Raw genomic sequence first — 17,102 nt, 5'->3', positions numbered from 1 at the left:
ATTAGTCATCCTGTACCTTCTCCCTCGTGAATGAAGATCTTTGGTTCCCAGGCACCTATAAGCACTTCGATGGATTTCTTTCCTGAGAGAATACAGACAAAACAAACTAAATCCATCTTTTACTGAATAAGGTTCCAATAAAAAATCTTATAATAAAATATATACTTTTCCATTTAAAGAGAAGATACACACTAGTAGTGGATGAACTTTTGCCTATGTAACTTGCAAGATGGTTACTGGCCACATTCTTATGGTCGATTCGAAGAAACAGAAAGGATTCCCAAAATACAGTGTTTCTAAAAATAGGTCCCTCATTTCTTGCTGAATTATGCTTAAACGTCTGAGTTCCAAATTCCTGCATTTGTCTACTATAGTTTTCATAGTTACTGTGTGAGCTGGCCCCCGTTAGCCATTACCTTTCCAGATAGCTCTCCACCAAGAAACTTGGATTAATTTCCTCTGAATAATTTTGATTACTATTATCAGAAATAACCAGCATTTATAGCAGTAGCTGAATTGCTTAATATAAGAGAAAAACAGGGCTAACTAGTACACTAGGATGTGTTTAAAATATTGTAAAAAATAAATTTATGATCAACCTAAGTTTTTCCTTATCATCAAGTTAAGTTACTGTAAATAACGGGAGAACAGTAAATGGAAATGTCATGATTTACAGAATTTATGCAGTATTGAAATATAAAGAAAACATTTCTCCCACTAGAGAGAAAGCAGAGTGAAGCTGGCACACTTTTAGTTTAATTTAACTCCGATACCTCGCTTCTGGCCGCAGCATTAGGGATATCAGAATGGCCAAAGGAGACTCATTAGTGCTCGTGAGATGAAGACAGAAAACCGATACTTAAAGTACGTTCCTTAAAGCAGAAATCAGAGATCCAGTCCTCATTCTGTACATATAAACACTAATGAGACGGTAGTAAGCATTCTCTCAGCAGAGCAAGAGTTCAGATTCCAAAATTTAACAATATTTCTTTGCATCCTCTGTGAACATTATTGCTGCCTAACCTCGGAATCACTGGAACCCACTGGACACTTTATCTGCCATGTTTTGTATATTAATACGAAGTCAATGCAGTGAAATGGCAAAAACAAAAATCTTACAATTATTCTGAAAGTAATTTTGACCTCACAGGCCTGTAGAAAGTTTCTCTGGATGTTGATGTGCTGGTTTAACGAACGTTTCAGCAGTAGGACACGTTGCATGCTGGATGAGCGCCTAGCCGGATCGGCTTGCTCTGCATTTGCCTGGAGGTTTCTAGAAACTGTACAGAGATATCATCACATATCTGACCCATAGCTCCTTGCATGTAAGGGACACTGAGGTGGAAGGGACGTCACCCAGCCCGGCAGGGACTGAGGGGCTCCCTTTCAGGTGGCCACACGACATGTGCTGCAGGACAGGTTCCAGCTTGCAGTGCTGCTGTCCAGGTCCTGTAACACTAACTGTGGGGAGTCCCAGAGAGTCCTTCCTCTAACACTGCACCAGGTCCAGCACAATTAGCCTCCTGAGCAAGAACTATTAGACAGTGAGTGCACGAAAGCCAATGAAACAGCCTTAAACACATATAAATGCATCACGAGGGAAGGAATTGGAAAAACTCACTTATCCTACTGGCCTTCCGACAGGGTAGTCCCTGCCTTTCTTTGAAACAACACTTGGATTTTCCCCTTCACACCCCGGCCATCCGGTGAGTGCTCCCCACGCAGAGAGGCCAGCCCAGGACTGGCTCCGTGTCCGTGATAGGGCAAAGGTCGCGGCACTCCTGGGAGTTCTGGTTTTTCCTCAATTTGGGTACGTTTAAACTCACTTAACTGTGAACATCCTAAACTATTTTACATTAACCACGAACATCTACAGAATACAAAGGCCATTCTAATTTTAAAAAAAGAAGCTGTACACATCAAAGAAACACTGTATTATGTAGAGCCACTTGTTCACTCTCTGTTGTTCAGGGGACTTTGTGAAAAACTGCATTCGTGATGGGCCACCCGTTATTCCCTCATCGGACAGCCCTGCTAACCATATGCCTAAACGTGGGAACGCAATTATAGCTCACCTTCGGAGTGCTTTTCCTTTAAGTTGACATGTTTTTTTTTAATAGAAGACCATCTTCTTCTAACAGACACTATGCTATAAAGTATTTAATTTTGTATACTTACTATGCAAAAGTAAATGCAGTTTGGTTGTACAGATAATGAAATTAAATGCTATAACAGAGATTTTTAATTGACTACAGATTTAATGGACTTATAGCATGTAGAAATTTAAGGGACTTCTGATAGACTATTTTCTTTTTTTTATTTTTAATATATTTTATTGATTATGCTATTACAGTTGTCCCATTTCCCCCCTTCACTCCCCTCCACCCTGTACACCCTCTCCCACCCACATTCCCCCTCTGTAGTTCATGTCCATGTGTCATACATATAAATTCTTTGGCTTCTACATTTCCCATACTGTTCTTACCCTCCCCCTGTCTATTTTCTCCCTACCGTCTATGCTACTTATTCTCTGTACCTTTCCCCTCTCTCCTCCTCCCACCCCCCTGCTGCTAGCCCTCCATGCGATCTCCATTTCTGTGGTTCTGTTCCTGTTCTAGTCGTTTGCTTAGTTTCCTTTGGTTTTGCTTTAGGTATTTTCTAGAGCAGTTTAGGTTCACAGAAACACGGAGAGGAAAGTAAAGAGCTCTCACACCCCCTGGGTGTCCCCTCTCACCCCCACCCAGGTCCCTCCTGTTAGTAACATCCCGCGCTGGTGTGGAACAGACAAAAGATGGTGTGTTGAAGGTTGGAATGAAGTGGTCATGTATGAGATACACTAGGGATACAGACTTAAAGGGTGTGAGGGTTGACTTTATATGGAGTTGGGGATGGAGAGAGAAGTCAAAAGTGACTCAGCTCTTCTGCCTGAGCAACGGACTAAGCAGAGGAGCAGGTTTAAAGGTAGGAACCTGAGAGTCATCAGCAGATGGGTGGCTTCTAGAGGCAGGAGGCAGAAGACACCACCTTTGGGACATGCGTCACCCAGCACTGGTAGGTGGAGGGCGACCCTGGGGGCTCGCACGTGTAGAATCGGAGACGGGAAGAGAAACCAGCCAGGTGGAGGTCAGCAGTGCAGAAGAAGATGAAACCCAAGAAATGCTGATTTTTCTAGAAGCCTGGTGGGTGAATCACTTTAAGAACAGAACAAAGTGACTGTGTCAAATTATTATCATTTGTTGAGGCAGGCAAAGACCGAGCATTGACCGCTGGTCCTGAAAGTATGGAGAACATTTGTGATTTTGGCGAGTTTTCTTTTGGGGCAGAGGGCGTGGCCAGCATATCACTGGTCAGAGAGAGAATGAAGGCTGTGAAGATAAGAATTAAATACAAATCTTTCAATGCTGTTTGGTGTGAAAGGAGGGAGTAGGATTTGGTAGCAGCGGCAATGGAATGTGTGATTAAAGGAAGTTGGCTTATTTTAAACATTATATATAATATATTTAACTCTATGTGTGTGCGCACACACACACACACACACACACACACACACACCCAGGTTCGCCCCACTATTGCAAGTGGAGTGGTCCCATGAAACCTTTCATAATCCGAAACAGCATAAAGCAGAGTACCCACTGCTTCCCAAGACTTCCTTTTTTCTTTTTAATTATTTTGTTGTTGTTCAAGTACAGTTGTCTGCATTTTCCCTGCACCACTCCCCCCAACCCCAGCCAAACCCACCTCCCTCCCTTGCTTCCACCCTCCCCTTGGTTTTGTCCCTGCGTCCTTCATAGTGGTTCCTGAAGACCCTTCCCCCCACTGCCCCTCCCCCCTCCCCTCTGGCTATTGTTAGATTGTTCCTAATTTCAATGCCTCTGGCTATATTTTATTTGCTTTTTTCTTGTGACCATACGATCTCACCTTTAACTGGAACGTAACAAGACCTCCTGTGGCGGCCCTCCGCCTTTGGGATGGATCGGCTTCTGTGCTGTGATGGGTGTGCGTCCCCGGGGCGATTCCAACACCGAAGACCCGCATTCACACTGCTTTTGCCAAGCAAAAGCAATCCAGAGAGGATTTTCACGTGTACAGAGAAAGCAAAGCTGGAAGCTGGGAGAGGAAAAGCTAACAAACGATTGTGGCCTAAACCTTCTTGGTTCTCCTCAGACCCTGTCTCTGGCTATGTTTCCTACGCACACAACTCCTACAGGTCTCAGCTGAGAAGACATAACAAACCAAAACCATCCTTCGTGCCTAGTCCAAAGCAAGCAGTCGTGCTGGACAGGGGGTGGGGCGTGGGGAAGGGCGTTGGTGGCGGGTAACGTGAAGGAAGCAAGGTCGTGTGGAAGGACTGCCGGACAGGGTAACCTTCAAGACACCCGTGCACAGTGGGATGAAATTACTAGGGTGATTTAGATTAGAAATACATAAACACTGGGTCTCTGGACTCCAGCTCACACCCCTGTCCCCGTGGCGTCCTCACGGGAGAGACGTCTGAATGCTGCCACCGCTACGGCTGGTCCCTGCCCGTCCACTCCATCTGCTGGGTGCCGGACATGAAAGCGTTCAGACAGACACATGACTGCGAATACCTCGAAGTGGTGGAAGTCAAAAAAAAAAACAACAAACATAATCAGTTTCGTCTGGGAACCCTGTGAAGACCACCATCTTGACATTTAGTTACATATCACCGCATAGATTTATGTTTGAATATCGCCTGCTACACCAGAAGCCTCTTCTTGGAGAGAACCCAAGTATATTTTCACGTCTGACGTAGAGGTGGGGAAGTAATCCATGTTGAATACTACGACCTGGTTTTTCCAGTCCCATCCGTGTCCTGGGTCTGTGGTCTAATGCCTGTGTCCCCATGTGAACCAGTAGCCAGCCTGTCTCTTTGTTATTTCTTTTGAATCTTACCTGAAACACTTACCACATGTTTTTCATAGATAAATGTGAATTTCAGTCTATTGCCATCCTCACAGTCTCAAAATTAGCAGGGTGTAAATTCATGAGATTTTACCAAAATATATTTTGATCTAACAAAGGATTTCTGTGTCCTTCCAGATAAAGACTTATTTAAAAATCAGCTGCTCATGTGGCTAATTAACGTCCTGTGGGTTTAAACAAAGTGTCTCTCACATTCCTCCTTGTTAATGATATCAGACTTCTGAAAAGATGCACCTTTTTGACACCAGAAGGCACTAAACTGTGAGGCCAGAATTGAATAAACTGGAAGAACAAGGTGATAATCGCTGAGTGTAGAGCCACGCTGACCTTGCATTTAGCAAAACACTGTTGTGTGAACTTATAATGCTCAGTGGTATCCTATTCTTTCTACCTGCTTACGTGGGTTTTCATCTCTTGAATTTCTATCCAGTGTAGAAAAGTTATTATATTATTATTATTATTTTTGTATTTCAAGTCTAACAGATCCCAAGTACAGTGGAGTAAGAGCCTCTTCCCCACAGCTAGCCACTGTAGTCACGCCCTGCCAGTACCATCTCTTGTCATGCACACGTGGCTTCACGGGGGACCGAGGTTATGAATCTGAGACTCGGTGGGCGCAGGTGTTGCTCGTTAGACCAGTGGGTCTGACATTGGACTAGACATTAGAATCACTGGAGAAGCTTTTAAAAAACACTCATGCACGGCCCCGCCCACGTAACAGCTGACTCAGAGTCTGGAGGTGCGACTTGAATAGTAGTATTTTTAAAGTCTTCCAAAGTGTTTGTTTCCATTGTGCAGTAAGGTAAAAAAAAATCATTGCATTAGACTTTAACCCCTATACTGGGAATACGTTTTTTCTATCTCTCTAATCATTTATGTAGGGTGGCGCTCTGTACCAAGCTCAATATGTGTTAGTCTGAGGAAGAAATCCATGAATTATGCAGAGCGTGAACATCATCTTCAAGGTGGGTGGCTCTTCTCCTTGCCACAGATTTTCCTTTGGCACTGACTGCGTGCCGTGGCAGGGTGCGGGAATTACAGGCCTCTCCAGGCTGGGCCCTACCTAACCCCTGACTTACATCCCTCATAACACAGAACACTGACTCCTTGGAAAGTGCTCTCATTTATGGGAGCTGCTACTAAATAACAGAGAGAGGTCAAGAGTCAGTATTGAATTACACCAAGGGAAAACAATTCAGCAAAAGGAAAAACCTGAAATTGAAAGTAAATCCAATGAGCAGCTCAGCAAATGGTGTGATTTTGTTAATAAATAATTTGATGCTTAAGGCACTCTTGCATCCATGAAGATGTGGTTAGGGTTTGCGTTTGATGGCGTCAACATTTCCACAGCCCGACCTGTCATTCAGAAGCGTGGAAAGTGAGCAACCCCGCATATATGAAGATCCACATTATACTCGTATCTGTTAATCAACGAGTTCCACTTACAAAGCTTTTCTTTTCCAATGGGAAAATTGGCCTACACGTAAAAGTACTCATGGCAGAGTTATGTTGGGGAAAGAAAATCCAAATGACTTTCAATAAGGGAAGATTAATTGAGTACATAAACTTATATCCAAGGAAACAGATATTTTGCCAGGCCTTGAAATGCCAACTGAGAAACTCCATAGCCACAGGAAAGCTGGCCTTGGTAAGTGACACAGTCAGGTCTATTATTTGCAAACAGTGACTGCAGCGTGGATACGAGTGCCTAGGGTTTGAAGTGTACTGAGTGATACGATGTTTAATTTTTTCCCCTTTCTTTTTCCTTCTTATGCGATGTAATATTGCTTTACAGAATTTAAAAGATTCCTTAGTAAGCCTTATCTCATTTTGCCCCGTAGCCTTCCTGAAACCTGATAGACTATGTAGTTCTGGGGTGCAGAGCACCCACGTGTCTTAGGAATGGTTTCTGTTATACTCCTTGTTTCTGACATGCTAGAGACAAACTTACGAGTTCAGTTTGTATCTGTTCTGCCCCCAACAACTTTGCTTGTTGCCTTATCATATTATTCACTAGACTGTTTTGTCCACCATATTTAGTGAAGTGGTCAGTTATTTTGGTATGTTAATGTGGATATTTATGTAATGGGTCCTGTATTATGGTAATTTGGTCCCTATTAAATTACATTATATAATGTAATATACATTCCCAGAAAGACTTCAATGAAATGATGAGAAAAGAATGTTTAACTGCTAACAAATATACATCAACTAAAAGAAAAGCAACTCATCCAAAAAAAGAAATGTTTTAATTTGTTTCTTTAACCAGACCCTGGGTTTTCTTATGGGCCCAAAATATCGATTCTTTCTGCAGTATAGAGGATTAATATCTCGTGTTCATTTATCCAAAAATCTGTTGACTTGAGGGAGTTAGAAACCTTGTATTTGCAAGTTGTGATTAAACGTTAATTTCAACTAACAGCCATTGGAAGGATTCGCTACTATGAAATTAACAAGCTCGGCAGAATTTTCTTTGCTCCCTGACAGTAAATCAAACTGTGGAAACGCTGACACTATCTAATGCAAACCCTATCTCATGAAGCAAGTTTCATGCCCAGCCACCCACAACAGGGACGACCCTCATCTCTCAGAGGAAAGCTCCAGAGCTGACTGCGCCCACCAGATGGTCCAGATCACGGACCCCACGTGGCCGGCAGCGCTGCGGGTCCGTCATCCCTGGTGGTGATGAACTGGCGGGACGTAACGGTGAAGAACGTCAAAACAGTTTGTGTGTTGAATGTATGTTTCCACGCCTCTGTTTCTAGGCTTCACATATGAGGCCTATCCAGATGCTGCTCCCTAGGGAACGGAGTTCTGAAAGATGCTGCTGGAAAGCAGCACAGGTCTTGTTTGCCAGTGTAGCCACGGGACCACGCCCACCGTCCGCGCTTGGGACTCGGTTCCTCCCGCACAGACGGGCTGCAGATACTAGAGCTCACACACTCACGCGCACACGGTATTGTCAGCACATCCTCGTGGTCACAGGTCCCTGCCCATGGAGGTTTGGAGGAACGGAAGACTCTTTCAGACCTTGAGAAATCAGTCATTTTTATCCCAGCATCACTTTCGCCCAAATTTGCCAGTGTCTCTTTCACAGATTTTTCTATTTGATTCCAGTCCATTCCACAGGTCAACAGTCATATCTGCAGTTCTTGGGGAGCCATCCCCCTGTCACCAAGCTGCTTGCAGTGCCCTTGGACTTATGGCATGTTCTGGGAAGGGCTCTATCTCATCTCACGTTCTGATCCCTGGCGCCTTGGGCCCATCTGACAGAACTTCGGGCGAAAGACCTCAGCAGACGCAGAGTTTTAAAAACAGGCTCAGTGGCCACCCCAGTGACCAGGTCCTTGCCAGAAACCTCAACTTTAATTGACCTTTATGTTCAGAGGCATTCTTAGTTTGATATTTTACCATTTGAAAGTGAAAAATCAGACCCTGGAAGTCAGAGAACTACTTAAACTTCTGTATCACCCTACGAATCACTTGGAAAGGTCAGGAATACTTGTCTGAGTTCATCTCTTCTTTAGATTCTGGTCCAATGCACCCAGAGCAAGCAGGAAATGCCAGATGCATACCCAATCACCTAAAAACCACATGCTCATCGGTACGTTGTCTGTCTTCCAAGGTAGCACAGGAAGCTATTGAATGTAATGGACCAAACATCTCAAAACCAGCAAATTGGTGGCCATCATTCTAGCCTCCAGTAAGTTTTCTCAGCCTCTACTTCTGGCGCTGGAGCCAGTCTCATATAATTTAAAATCTTTTTGTTGTTTTAATGTGCACACTAGTCAACTTTTGGAAAAGATACACAGCAGAGTCCCGGATGTGCCCTCCAAGCCCAAGATGGTAAGTGGTACACACAGCTTCAGCTCACAAGGCACTGGCCACATGGCCGAGCCCGGTCTGATGATTTGGGAAGAAGAATAATTCAGCTGGAGGGAGGTGCAAATAGATTCTTTAAGATCCCAGCCATTTAAAAAAATTACATGATCAGACTGCTGACTCAGCTGCTTGGAAACTAATGCTTCATTAACCCTTGAACCCTACAAAATTTTATCATTTTCTTGCCACTGGCTCGATCCCAAGCAATTTTTAAAGCCTATATTGACTAACGCAGATGTTTCTTTATCACCATGTGCAATAAATCCTTGCATTTTAAAACCATTCACAGGAATAAGTGGCATGATGATAATGCCAAAACCTAGACCCATTCTCCCAAACCTTCCTCCCAGACTCCTGTTCTGACCTGCTGGTCTTCGGCTCACTATCCACGCACACATTTACAAAAGACATGTATGTCTTCATAAAGGAGCCACACCGAGGAGGAAATGCCCACCCGAAGTCAGTGCTCATAGGGCCAGAGAACAATGTATGGGCCTCGCCGGGCAAATTACCCTGTTTTCCTGTAACATTATTGGGGAAGAAAAATCTAGTTTGACTGGAATAATTTTGGTTAGAAATTAACCCTGCAAACGTGGAATGTGTTCTGTTATTTAATTGCCCCTTGAAATCGTAACTCGTTTTTTCTTTTAATTTCTAATAGTTTGGCATCATCATGAAAGAGATTTTCTAAGCAGGGAGTTGCTGGAGTGGTCCGTATGCTTGTCTGGCCCCAGGAGCAGGGGCAGGGACTAGACCACCACCCGAAGTAACAGCTAACGTGTGGGGACTTACAACCACATGGACAGTTGGGGCCGTGTTATGTTCAACAAGACCTTTTCCTGTTTGTAACCGTAGCTGAAGTCACCTGTCTGTGGTACCTGTGCTTGGAGGACATCGCACTGAGGCCTCTTAGATTTCCCACAAACCGTTGGCGGGTTGACTTCACTAACAACACAAGACGGCTCTGTTCTCTTACACACGCGAGAGCACAGCAGAAAATACATATCATGTACACCGTACTCTATAATCACGAGAAATACGAAACACAACACTTCTCTAATACATAAGCTGAGAGCTTAAACCCCAAGCCTCAGCGATAGTGTGCCCATACATAAGCACACGCATGCACACACACACACACCCGTGCCGCAGCACACTTGAATTGTGAAAATCACAACTAAAGAAGGCCAACCTTAGCGTTTCCCTGGGCAGACAGGGCCAGGGTCGTCCCACAGAAGCAGCCTAATTTAGCTGATTTTGTAAGACCGGCTTAACTCTAGGTCGTGTCTGGCTTTTGTGCCTGTGGAAATCGCAGGCAGAACTTGAACCGTTTCCCCGGATCAATGTGAGGGGACCACGGGGGACCCCCACGTTGTAACCAGTCACTGTCCCAGACAGTCTCAGACAGTCCCAGACAGTCCCCGCCTGCTGACTCTGCCGGCTGCTGGAGAACGACATGTCCCTGGGCACGATGTCCCATCGTGCTTTGGTCCGTGTGCTCCCAGGCTGCAGACCGACATTCGCTGCCTGTACGATGAACTTGGACTGATTCCCAACTCAGCGATGCATTTGTTTTCCTTCGGCTATTTCTAACCTTCTGAGAGAAGCTCTAGAGCATGCGCACACAATACACAGCACCGTGAAGACAGGCACATTGTCTGGGGAACATCTCCTTTCCTTACAGTTGCATTTTCAATGGATTATCGTGTTTAAGACATAGACACTTATCCCAATCCAAGCCCTGCGTTACAAAGAAGAAAATGCTTTATATATGCTAAAACAATTTGTTTTGAAGCTATTTAGCATATGGCGACTTAGGAGGTACCTTATCTTCTTTTTGGTTGAGTCTCTCTTTCAGTTCTTCCACTTGAAACTTCAGTTTCTTTCCCTCGGCTGCACTCCGATCCGCCCGGTGGCTTGCATGGGTCAGCTCTGCTGTTTTCGCCTGGTACTGTCTGCCGAGTTTGGGGTAGGCGTGGGGAAGGTCCGGCAGTTCCTTTCAAAAGAAAACAGGGGTGCCATTGTTTGTCATTGACCCCGATAAAGTCAGAAGAATAGCACCTCCTTTTGACAAAGGGGAAAAGCTTTTGAGGAAGAATTCAGGTGATGGATCTTTTCCTCTGGAACTCTGCATTTCTGCAATTAAACATCACGATAGGCCTATAACCTATAGGCCTATAACAGACGATGTATTTGTGGGTGGCTAAAGAGGCTAAGACAATGCAACTAACTCTTCCTGTTCTTGAGTAAATGATCCATTTCCTGTGTTATGCAAATTTAGATTTTACATAAGCTTTCCAAAGGGAGAAATCATATATTGATAATTACAGAATAAAATATAACAAAAATAAATGCAAGAAGCGTTTATGTGTTAAATCAGCAAAGGTATTCAAAGTTAACAGACTATTTGCTTTTAATAATTTTTCTAAGAGAAAGGCCCTAGCTGGGTGTCTCTGTGGGTTGGAGCATTATCTGGTACATCAAAAGGTTACAGGTTCAATTCCTGGTCAGGGCACATACCTAGGTTGCTGGTTTGATCCCCAGTTGGGTCATACACCAGAGGCAACTGATTGATATTTCTCCCATTGATGTTAAAATAATAATAATAATTTTTCTAAGAAAAAGCTTTGGTGCCGCCCCAGTGGCGCTGCTCTGGGAGCAGGAGTGGTCTTCCTGACACCACGTCTGCGTGGCCCAGGGGCCTGTGAAGGAACAGCGCCTTTGTCCTGCTGGGATGGGCTCTTCAGTCCGTCCCGTTACAACGGACACCACGCGAGCTACAAGTTAGCCAGTTACATTACTTGGCCTCAGCTTACTAATGGTGCTTCTCATTTTTAGTTAATATTTTCGGCGCCAATTTACTGTCATTGTAGAAAACCTCTTTATTGAAACTATGAAAGAATAACCTCTCGATTCTCAGAACATTCCATGATACTTGAAGAAAATCCAAGGGTATTTCTTTCATTTCCTGAAAAATGCAAACCAGAACCGCAATGAGCTATCCCCTGATATCTGGTCTTTATCGAAGAGACCAGAAATAACAAATCTTGGCGAGGGGGTGGAGGAAGGGGAACCCTCGTGGGCCATTGGTGGGGGTATAGACTGTGCAGCCGCCATGGGAAACGGTGTGGACTCACAGACTTGGAGAAGGGACTGCTGGTGGCCAGAGGGGAGCGGGGGTCGGGAACTGGGTGAAAAGGGTGGAGGGATTGAAAAGTACAGATTGGAGCTCTGGCTGGCGTAGCTCAGTGGATTGAGCTCAGGCTGTGAACCAAAGCATCTCAGGTTCGATTCCCAGTCAGAGTACATGCCTGGGTTGCAGGCCATGACCCCCAGCAACCGCACATTGATGTTTCTCTTTCTCTTTCTCCCTCCCTTCCCTCTCTAAAAATAAATAAAATCGTAAAAAAAAAGAAAAAGAAAAGTACAGATTGGTGGTCACGGAATAGTCACGGGGATGTTCACAGCACAGGAGACTACAACTGATCATATTGTAATGACTATGTCTGGTGCCAGGTGGGTACCAGCAACATCGGGGACCCCTTTGTCAACCACATGACATTCCAGCCACTCTGGTGTACACCTGAAAGTAATGAAACATAGCACTGAATGGAAACTGCAATTTAAAAATTTAAGAATTAAAAAATAAAATTAAAACAATTCATTAACCCCCCCCCCCCAATTTTTCTCTCTGGAGGGAGGTGGGCTTCCCTGCTTCTCAGAGCTACGGCCCTGCTGGGGCACACTTGGTCTCTGTTCTTCTCGGGATGACCCCCTCCCTCCAGGTGCCTGCCTGAACACACGTGACAGCAAAGGATGCAGGCATCCGGGGCGCACACCAGCGTGCCGTGCGCATGCGGGATGCTGCCTCTGAGACTCAGTTCTTCCCATGGCCTGCTCCTAGATGTCCTGCTGGAAGACATCCAAACAGATGTTCCTTTAAAGAGTTAATAATCTGCCGCTGAAAAGGGAATTAGGTAAAGAGTCCACATGGACTTCGAGAGCAAGCTTCTTTGAATACATTTGAAGGGTAGAAAAAACAATGAGGTGAAATATTTGTGTTTTACTTTAGCAGAGGAAAATCTCAATGAAAATTAAACATGTAGAAACTTATAGTACTTCGGATTATTTGTCAGCATGTAACCCTCTGTAGGTCCAAACATCTAAAGCAATACAGACAGACAGTGAATGTAATGCACAAGCCTTTCCAAGCATGTATACACATTAATAGTGTATCTTGATGTAAAAATAGTCATACACTTTGTGTGTATACAGATATTTTTGATGGGATAACAGTAGTTTCTCCAAGAGACTGACGGTCTGATGGTGTGAAGGGCTGGAGGCAGGCTCTAAATTCCGTGTATGGCTTACGCACTCCTGCGCCAGTCCGAGCTCCTGGAAGGAGGGTATTGCTTTCCACCGAGAATTAATTCTGTAGCTGATACGTCAAGTACTGGGGCTTCAGTGATTTTGATTCTGGCACGCTGACGGAACCAAATCGCTTTCTGCTAACTGAAAGTGACTTAATGAAAGTCCGGGAGGGACGAACCGAGCAAGTTTAAATGCGTGTTCGAAGGGAAACAAAATGGCAGACAGGGAATCCCATCAAGGGCTCTGTGCTATTTCTGTGAGTCCAGTTTTTTCTAATTATAATTCAGGAACTAGTTCAACTCTGATTTCTTTTGAGACGCTTTCTTGATTACCCAGATGGAAACAATGATTCACAGTATTATTTTAAAATTATCTTTTACGTAATCTGTTTATTTCTACCTATTTATGCAACCATTTCAAGGTACCATCGCTCCAGGTTTTCTTCCTTCCTTCTCTCTGGGTCCCCTTTCCTTTCCCCCCCTTTCCCCTCTTCTCCCTCCCTCCTTCCCCTCCTTCCCCTCCTTCCCTTCCTTCCTTCTTCCTTTTCAACAAAATTAGTAGATGACCAGCTGGGTCCGTGGTACTGTTATAAGCACCAAAGATACACATATAAAACCAACCTATAGGCTTCCTTGCAGAGAAAAATAACACCAGAAAAATTAGGTTCTCATCTTGGAAGGAAGATGTTCTCTGTATGCTTGAGAAGAGATATTCAAAGCAGCTAACAGCATGGCAGTCTTTCCAAGAGAAAGGAGTGTTGAATCTGAAACTCGAGAGCTCAGTGCAAATGACTATGTGGGGAGGGAAGACTGAGAGGGAGTATCTCCAGAAAGAAGTACAAGCACGTGCCGAGACCAGGAGTGAGGAAGAGTCTGGTGTACTGTGGAGGAGACTACAGTGAATGTGCGTGTGCGTGTGTGTGTGCACTAGTAATGTCTGTGCCTAGTTTGCTCAAGGGCAGTGAGTCGTTGTGTGTGTGCACATGCGTGTTTAATGCTGCGCCCTGGGACTGTGCACTGATTTAGACGCGTATTCATAATGCTAGGTGGCTAGTAGAATACTTCTTCAGGTTACCTAGATAGGCTATGCTAGATTGCAACAAATGTGGCTGTAGTCTCACAATACACATTTCATCATTCCACCCCAGAAGACCTGTTGATATTCATCATAGTAAAAATTTTTTATGATATTAAATATAATAAATAATAGCACCTGTCTCAAAGGGCTGTATTACATAGTGAACTGTGTGCACATGAATATATGTATATATTAGTACATATGTGTATAACAAATCATGTATATTTGTTCTATACAGAACTAATTATTATTGTTATTACCACAAGAACAAACCATCCCCACTATGCTCCCATTAATGCCTGCACACGTCGAAACACTGGAAAAACTCCAGAGGGAACTTACATGCTAAACAGTGAATATGCACATTTAAGTTCTTTACTGAGTAAATAGAACTTCATTCTACGTACTACTGTTCTACAATTTCCAAAGGGCACGTTCCATATCAATAGGGGAACAGTGCACACTCTCCGTCTCCACTCTTAAACATGTCTGCCTGCTAAAGGGATTTGAAAAAACACATTCTGGTCACACTGCAAGATGCTGATGGTAAGTGTGAACCAAATGGTCACGGCTCCTACCCTCAGAGACGAAGACTTCGGTGCAGGCACCTGGACACGTAATTGAAACCGAGCTTACTGAGCACAGGCCCACGGGTGATGGTGGCACACTCGAGGGTAACACGAGACAAACGTGACAGCTTTGAGGAGACTGAGGAAGTCACTCATCATGCAACTTACCCAAGAACTTTGCCTTGGAAAAAAAAAAACAAACCCTCACACAGAAGCCTCTTTTGATTCTACGCCCAATTCGAGTTATAAGCCGTGTCTCTGTTCCGCTTCACAGTAAATTTCTAAAGGGATTTTCTGTCGTCGTTTTATCCAGTGCCCTATGAGCAATTACTTTTCAAACTCTCTTTATTACTTATTCAAGGGACTCCAGAAAAACTGTTGTTGCCAGGTTGCTAATGGCTTCTAGACAGCCAAAGCTGTTACTCATCTGCCCTGTCTTGAACTTGGACTCAGCAGCTCAAAAATGACGTTTCAAACCATAAGACGTAATGACTCAATGTGAAGAGGAGTAAAATAACACAATGGGAAAATTAGCCCCTCAAGAATTTGAGCTGCCATCTGAAAATGCTATAAAAAGAATCATAGTATCATGAAAAGATGATATTATATTTTAAATATATACTTATATATTTTACTTTATTTATTTTACTTTATTATATATATTTTATATATATATATTTTACTTTATTCCTTTAGGAATATACATTATAATAAAACAAAGTGTGAGAACAGAAAGAGTAGGTTTGAAAAAGACCCAAGTAGAATGTCTTGAAAAGCTGAAGTTCTAGAAATTAAAAAGTCAATGGGTGAGCTAGGTAGAAGTTTAGATTTATTGAGAAAACTCCTCAATAACAGTCTAACCAGCAGGTCAGAATTACATGGTAGAGAACACAGCTAAGCCTTGTGAAAAAACTATGATGAAGGCCCAAAAGGCAGATACTGAGGCCCAGACTTGCACACCCCGTGCCCTCTGGATCCACACACCAGACTAACACTGTCCAGGCCCGCGATGGCCAGCCCTGAAGTGCAGCTGTCACTTCCACGCACATTCCTTTGGCCACAGCTCAGGAAGATGGTCACCTGTAAGTGACAGGAGACTGGGAGTGCATTCTACCTAGGCATCCAGGGAGAAGAGGAAGAGGGTTAAAGGGGCACATGCCGATCTCTGCCCAACAAACACCAAAAGGAAGCTAACATATATTTGTGTATGAATATGTACACCATACACATGCACATATAGGTGTGCACACTCATGCACACACATTTACACCGGATTTGAATGGCAAAGTGTAGTTTGATCTATTATAAAATACACATGTGGGGGTATAATCATATAGCCCCCAAAGCAGAGCTAATAAAAAGGTGCACATGCTTTTTTTTAAGTACTCTGCATAATTATAGGTAATAGAATATTTATGACACTGTTGATACACTTGCTCACAAAGAAAGTCTTAAATTCCAACAAACTTATCTCAACAAATTTCAGTGAATTGTAGATAACATTTTGCAGTCACAAAGCAGCCAAATTAGAAACCAATTTTTTGAAAACACTTTAAAAATTCTTGAAAATTAATGTTGGAGAATCACAATGAAAATTGCAAATTAAAGTTCTATATATACACTGTGCAAGATTCAACTAGACCACTAATTTAGAGTATTAGATATATTTAGAAAATGAAGGTTGAAAATAAATGAAGTAAATTACATATCATGAAACGTGGACAGTGAAACAGACTTTAAAAGTCTGGAAACACAAAACTAAAAAAAAAAAATAAACAAAAAGAGAAGGAATAAAGAGAACAAATGTCCCTTTAAAAATTACATATAAAAGAGGGTAAAACACTAACAAGATTGATTTGAGAAATGACAGGAGGCAAAATTTAATATTATCAGGAATGGATAAAGAGATAGATATTTATAAATGATTTGAGAACATTATGTAGTATGCCAACATATAGTAGGAAATCAAAGAAATGGAGAAATTTTTAGAAAAATATACTTTATCAGAAACTAAACTGAGAAAAATTGGAGCGAATGAGCATTCAAGCGTTGCACGAACAAGGCTCAGAAAACGCTTGAGGTGGGTTCCACCAACCCTGAGAGGACCAGGACATCCGGCTCCCGTAGAAAAGTGTTCCAGAATTGTGTGCCTTGGTTGGATGCTGACACAGGGTGATGGCTGGTCCTTTCTCTGTAGTAAGAAAACCAAGTCAAGGGGAAAGTAGAAAGAAAATAACGAGATTGCGATGTCCTAACTGA

At 43.3% G+C, this 17,102-nt stretch overlaps 1 protein-coding gene across 2 annotated transcripts in view; it reads right to left on the bottom strand.

Moving 5' to 3' along the window:
- CCDC102B (coiled-coil domain containing 102B) overlaps positions 1-17,102 on the bottom strand; it is a 147,395-nt gene that overhangs the window by 34,386 nt on the left and 95,907 nt on the right. For both annotated transcript variants that reach the window (XM_045850181.1, XM_045850182.1), the window contains one exon: positions 10,652-10,822. In XM_045850181.1, the coding sequence (XP_045706137.1) occupies positions 10,652-10,822 (171 nt within the window). The remainder of the gene's footprint in view (positions 1-10,651; positions 10,823-17,102) is intronic.

Source organism: Phyllostomus hastatus, unplaced genomic scaffold, assembly GCF_019186645.2.
Source record: "Phyllostomus hastatus isolate PE091 unplaced genomic scaffold, TTU_PhHast_1.1 phas_contig_80, whole genome shotgun sequence".
Lineage (NCBI taxonomy): Eukaryota > Metazoa > Chordata > Mammalia > Chiroptera > Phyllostomidae > Phyllostomus > Phyllostomus hastatus.
Note: the sequence above shows the minus strand (reverse complement) of the source record. Positions and strands in the feature narration are given on the sequence as shown.